The sequence below is a fragment of the Leptidea sinapis genome, chromosome 18, assembly GCF_905404315.1.
Source record: "Leptidea sinapis chromosome 18, ilLepSina1.1, whole genome shotgun sequence".
In the NCBI taxonomy this organism is placed as follows: Eukaryota; Metazoa; Arthropoda; class Insecta; order Lepidoptera; family Pieridae; genus Leptidea; species Leptidea sinapis.
Genome location: NC_066282.1, coordinates 784,090 through 790,755, shown reverse-complemented (window position 1 = coordinate 790,755; position 6,666 = coordinate 784,090). Strand labels below are relative to the sequence as shown.

The following is a 6,666-nucleotide window of genomic DNA, read 5'->3' as shown; positions in this document are numbered from 1 at the left end:
AAAATTTTAAATTATAGATTATTTAATTGTAACAAGCGTAATTAGTTTCTAATAATACGCATTGGATGTTATTGTCACAATTTATTTTAGTAATTGTAGCAGTTATACATTGACTTAACGAGATTTATGTTATTATGTTTGCTAAAACTTTAATAGGCGTTCCTTCTTTTTTCTAGCCTTAAAGTTGTGTAGCTATTCTCATGTTTAATGTTCAAACGTAAATCGCTGTACATTTCTGTTGTATTATCATATTTTATTAATAAAGAATTTTGAAATGAAAATGAATGAATCAGTACAAATAAAACGAACTGAAATATGATTATAATTTATTAATTAATAGTTTACAAAGACATTATCGTACAAATAATCAATCGTATCAGCGCAACTGTGGGCGCCGCACTTTACAGCTACGGCCATACGTGTCGCACCAGACGAATACATACAATATTTGTATAAACTTGATAAAAATACTAAAAAGTGTAAAAAATTTGGAATGGACGTCCACTTGGGGCGTAGTTTAGCTTAATACTATACCGATGTAACTTACATTAACTTAACTAAATGATATAGAGCCAGGCTGAGCAGTCGCGGGGCCGGGGCGTCACAGAGAACTGAGGAAACAGTATCTCAGAGTAAGAAATATGATGTTTCAATATTAAGAATTAACCACAGGATATACAGGTCAAACCGCCGTATGGATGATAATATTTAAGTTAGATTATAGTCTTAAATAAAAAATAAAATTGATAAGTAAGTGCCCTGTAGGTCGCGACGCACGCCTGGTATTGCGTTAAGCCCAAATTTAACTTAGATTACGGTACAATAATTAAGTGCAGTTTGTAAAGTTCAGTCTGTTTCACAAATTGTTCACAAGCCCGCATCGTCTATGTCCTCGTCGACTAGACGGTAGATCCAATAAATACCTTGATAAGATTTAATTTTCATAAAAATAAATTACTAAAGCGATTGCGCCACAAAGATTAAAAAAATAATTGGTAAGCTCGCGTGACGTCACGCAACTTGCTCTGATCAATAATTAATAATAATTGTATTATTGTTCACCAACGACATCTTCCTACAATCACATTCGCAACATCTGCGATAAACATCTTATTTATATTAAATGCACGTCGGGCCGCCATCACTCTCCATCTGTATCGTTTCCGAGACCTCAATGCTATACAACAAGGGTTGCGTACTCGAGCCATTCTTGTGTACATACCCGGTCTGATATTTTGTCACATTTTACACAAAATGGTGGACAGATGTCATCCGATTGACGAGCCCCTTTAAATATTACAATACAAGTAAGTTTCACGCCTTAATGTAAATAAATATTGAGATGAATACAAACAGATAATGGAAGAGTATTGTGTAGTCGTCACCGCACCCGAACATGAGCGACGCCGCCGGCCTCACGTCCGACGCTACAGATGTAATACAAGCCGATATCGTATCCTTTACAGTAATCTCACATAATATTTGTAGTTAACTTTAACAGAACAGCGGGTCGTGGTCGGGGTGCCCCGCTCAGTACTCCCAGAGCGTGGCGGAGGCCAGGTCGGCGGACGCGAGGCGGAAGTTGCCGTTCTTGGCGGCGGCCAGGTAGCGGCCGTCGGCGGCGCGGATGGCCAGGCGCGTGGGCTCCCGCAGCTGCAGCTGGAAGCCCTGAGGGGCCTCCGCGTCGCACGTCACGGCCTCGCCGTCCGCCTCCCAGTACTTGCCGTTGGAGCCTGCGCACGCGCACCGCACACAGCGGTATATATTGTTTAATAATTAACAGACAAACTCCGCCAAATCAACAAAAATAATCCAAAGTATGAAAATAAAAAGATGTAAAGATATTTACATAAAATACAGAAACTCCTGTAATAATCTATTGACAGCATAGTATTACTTTATTTATCAATGTTGTAACATCGACTAAAACACAATTACGAACGCTCGCTTTTAACGGAAAGTAAACCTGACAAAAGCTATGAAAGGTGATTGTAGACCACGCAGTATAAACACTCAAAACAGAATGTTGAAGAATTCTGATGACGTAACACATTGTTTAATGTTGCATAACGAATATTATGCATCTGTGGGGAGACAACTAACAATGAAAATAATTTAACTACATTAAAAAAACTGAGGAAGACTAAGCATCCAAAATAAAACACTCGTATAATAATTAATCATCAATAATTTTTCATGAATCCAACAGACGAGACTTAATAAAACACTGGTTAAACGATCTACGAGTATATAGTGCTTCCGGAATAAACCAAATAAAAGAAAAAGTACTTAAGCAAAATACAAATCTTATAAATATATAAAACACGGATATCACTTTACCGCTGACTCATATAATAATTTTGAGTATCACCGAATAATGGAAGCTAGCAATGGTAATTCCAATATATAATAAGGACTAACAGAAGTTTCTGGAAACTAGACCACCCGTCTAGCACGCAAGCTCTATAACAAGCCATATACTCCCCGGATAAAAGTTAATAATAAAGACATTGGCTTTGTTAACAAATTCTACAGCGCTGCTGTACCCCTGAAAGAGGCTGCGATTTATATGGCTATGGGTTCTACAACGACCTTAAATGTGTATTACTGCGAATATACAAAGGTACTGAGCGAACGGTACTATTTACAATAAGTTCTGGTAGCGCTACTATATAAGCTCATTAATCCTCTTAAGACGCACCTGTATAGGCTGATTTTCACGTATTAAGGAGATAATTGGACTTTGGACTTGATTTTTTTTTAACTCTCTTCTGCTAACTCTGCCATGCAAGTATTTGTCTAAACCTTTCAATTAACAAGTTACCTTTGAAGTAGACGGTGCCCTTGGGGCCCCGCACAACTTGGATGGTCTCGTAGTTCGCCTTGTTACACTCCATCTTCACTCCCTTGGGTCCCACGAACCCTTGCTCGCACTTCAGCACCAAGATCGGCCTGGAACCAACATTCAAATTACATCAACACATGTTTTACTCCGCCAGCTCTCAGCTCTCTCTAGAGCGGAGGACACTGAGGTTCTCAGGCATGGTGCTAGCTTCACTTTAGCACTGGAGTTTCACAATACAGAATTAAGAGTATTTTATCAGTAAGAGTATTTTTTTCTAAGCTTTCCTCTTTTAATATTTTCAGTGCACAGAAGATACAGAACCTGGTTTTCAGACTTCAGAGGCACCGGAAGTTTCATTCGAAGTTATCACCACCACCCATATAGTCAGCAATACCAGAGGAACCTTAAGCCGTAGCGGGCCCTCCAGGAACCATCGCATCACACATCCTCAATACACACATACATCACGAATACATCAATATTGCCCTAATTAAGTAATGCTAGTCGCAACATTTGAAGATAACATTATTCATATATCTTACAGTTATATTCTATATAATATACAAATGTAGTAAGTGGAAGAAAGCCCCTTGAAAGCACTGTGGAGGACCGCTACACATCCAGATGGTGGGGTGGTAACTTGTGATGTGTCGTGCGAAGTTGGAATTCGGTGGTAGGAATCAGATGAAACAGCTCTTCGGAACACTCCCCGTTATAAATGCGGTAGAAGACACACAATGAAGCGACGTCTCTTCGTAATGCCAAGTGGTCCAGCCGTTCACAGAGCACCGGGTCCCCGAAGTTGAGCTGCTCTACGTATTACTTTTGCTTTTCGTGGCAGTTTCCGATATGCTGCCACGAAATGTTGGAATAATTTACCTCCACCAATTGTAAGCTGTACATCTATTAAAACTTTTAGGTTAAAACTCCGTATTTATTTATTATCAACCCAAAAAGATACCAACTAAGTAGAAGTTTTATGATGAAATGTAAATGTCATTTAGTTTTATTTTAATTTTTTTCTTTGTTACTAGTAATTTACATTTGTGGGTTAGTTAGGTGTGTTGTTTTATTTAAGTTTAATTAATTTTATTTTTGAAACATGAGTATTGTTTCATAATTATATTTTTGTGCACAATTTTAATTTTTGTTTGTAAGTTTTGATTTTTTTTATGTTTACTTGCGTAGCAACTTACCAATGATAGGCGTCTGCAGAATATCAGCGTTGTGGCTAGTATCACAACATAAAGTTGAGCAGACGACCTTTTGGTTCAAAGTTTATGTGTATGATTATGATTTTTGTGTTTGCAAATTTGTTTTTGAACCAAATAAATATATTTTCTTTCTTTCGTTCTTTTTTTATTGACGTGAAGTATTGACTACGGTCATATTAATGTAGACGACCTATGGCCTATATGCGCCCTATTTAACGAAAGGTTCGACTTCAAGCTGATTAACGGCAATAAATAACTAATAGTTTAGGTAGACATTTGGAAAGAAATACAAACAGAAATCACGCCCTGTCAACTAAATCATTATTACAAATGACGGTACATTGTTTGAACCGGAGTTCAATGCCGCGCTGTTTTTGACACGCATGATATAAAAAAAGCGAAAATTTAAAGACAAAAGCAATGGGGGGTGATAATATAATGCGGTATAATTTTTATATCGTCATTAAAAACAAACATAATAATAGATATGTAATATTGCAGCTCAATCTGTTAGAAAGTCATCTGAACTATTTGAGCCACTCATACTAAAACAATACGTTAAATAAGTAGTGTCTATGATAAAAATAATGAAGTCTGCAGCTGTCCAGAGGCAGCGGCTCTCACCTGTTGATGAGGTAGAAGTAGTACTTGCAGTTGTCGTCGGGCACGTCTGAGTTGGCGTACAGGTGTCCGGAGCGCTTCGTGGTCACGTACTTGCCGTTGTTGGCGCGGAACGAGAGCCAGCCGGCCGCCTCCCCCCACACCAGCTCGAACAGGGCGTTGGACGACCTGCACACACACACACACAGCGCTCACTTGATACTGTTCACACTGCCCGCGACGTCAAGTTATAAGCAGCAGGCATACAATATATAGCCTATGTGTTGTATTTTCCTGGACATATATAAACATACATATTATATATAAATTCTGTACTTTTTTAGCTCCGTTATTGATTGTACAACACACAGCAAGTATTTTTTCAAATATGTATTCAATGTATAGTTTGTATACATAGTAACAATTTCATTATATTATATTATGTATTATTAATCCATCCATCGACGACAGGAATATTCCTACCAAATTTCAAATCTCTGGGCCTTACGGTTCCCGCGATATCGTGATGAGTCAATACGCAGGACGAAGTATGTATAATATATTATATATAACAGTGGTCTGTATATCTCACTTGTTGTCCCCGCTGGCCTGGATGCCCCCACCCGTCTCCAGGGTCCAGTACCGGTCCTGCATGGTGCGGATGTACCAGCGCCGCGTGCCCCAGTCGAACTCCAGCTGGAAGCTCTCGTGAGAGGAGATCTCGTCCTGGTTCGCCGTCACGTCCACGCCTGGCGACAGTTATCACGATGTCAGTTAATAGAAGCTAATGTTATCCACTTATTTGTTTTGTATGTTGTATATCGTCCATCGCAGAGCACACACGATTATGAATATTCTCGCAGATAAATCTATGTTCACTACGTTTTTTTTATGGAAAAAGAGGACAAACGAGCGTACGGGTCACCTGGTGTTAAGTGATCACCGTCACCCACATTCTCTTGCAACACCAGAGGAATCACAGGAGCGTTGCCTGCGTTTAAGGAAGGTGTGCGCGCTTCTGAAAGTACCCATGTCGTATCGTCCCGGAAACACCGCACGAGGAAGCTCATTCCACAGCTTTGAAAGAAAGTTCCTTGAAAACCGCGCTGTGGAGGACCGCCACACATCCAGATGGCATGTCATGCGAAGTTGGGATTCGCCGGCAAGAATCAGGTGAAACAGCTCAATACACTTCCTGTGATAAATACGGTACACAATGAAGCGACGTCTCTACGCAAAGCCAAATGATCCAGTCTTTCACAGAGCACTGGCTCCTCGACAAATCGAGCTGCTCTGCGTTGTACGCGGTCAAATGGATCGAGCTGGTAGTGGGGTGCGCCAGACCCGATGACAACAATACCCCATATGTGGCCCGACCTGTGCTTTGTAGAGGTTAAATTAGCCAAGGTTTAATTTACCCCATTCCTCGAGCTTTTAAAGAGAGGACTCGATAGAAGACACAAGTTTCTCAGAAATACACACACAAAAAAATGTTGATTCCACGTTGGTTCCGAATTATTTGACGATTATAGCCTTCTAAAGAAAGAAGCTGCGACGACTCTCAAGTCTGGATAATTAATAACGGGGTGTGGGTACAGTAGTGAGGGAACTTTTATAATGTACAAGACAAACCCGACTTAAGATTCTATACCGGGAAATGGTTAAGTATCGCACAGGATTATAAATTCTCAATTAGAGTCAATCAATGTGATAACACGCCACACGCACGAGGCAGCCCCCCCCCCCCTCCCCCCTTCAACACACCGCGCCGCACTCAAGCATCCGTGCGGAGAAACTGTAGAAAGTTGCTCACAATAGAGCAATGCTTTTTGTGAGCCGTGACTGAGTACAGTGAGCGATGATGTCCACGGGTACCGCACCACTGACGAACCTCGTGGCGTGTTAAATAGGATATTCATCGTAACTTTAGTGATTTGATACGTATTTGTGAGAACATATCATAAAAGTTTACTCCTTACATTCAAAGCTTAGTTCAAGCAACAGAAA

At 40.1% G+C, this 6,666-nt stretch overlaps 1 protein-coding gene across 2 annotated transcripts in view; it reads right to left on the bottom strand.

Moving 5' to 3' along the window:
* Positions 1-312: 312 nt before the first annotated feature.
* Positions 313-6,666, bottom strand: part of LOC126969630 (protein singed) — a 46,627-nt gene continuing 40,273 nt past the window's right edge. For both annotated transcript variants that reach the window (XM_050815188.1, XM_050815189.1), the window contains exons 7-10: positions 5,252-5,408; positions 4,684-4,848; positions 2,825-2,952; positions 313-1,733 (exon numbers count right to left, since the gene is read on the bottom strand). In XM_050815188.1, the coding sequence (XP_050671145.1) occupies positions 1,531-1,733; positions 2,825-2,952; positions 4,684-4,848; positions 5,252-5,408 (653 nt within the window). In that variant the 3' untranslated portion in view covers positions 313-1,530. The remainder of the gene's footprint in view (positions 1,734-2,824; positions 2,953-4,683; positions 4,849-5,251; positions 5,409-6,666) is intronic.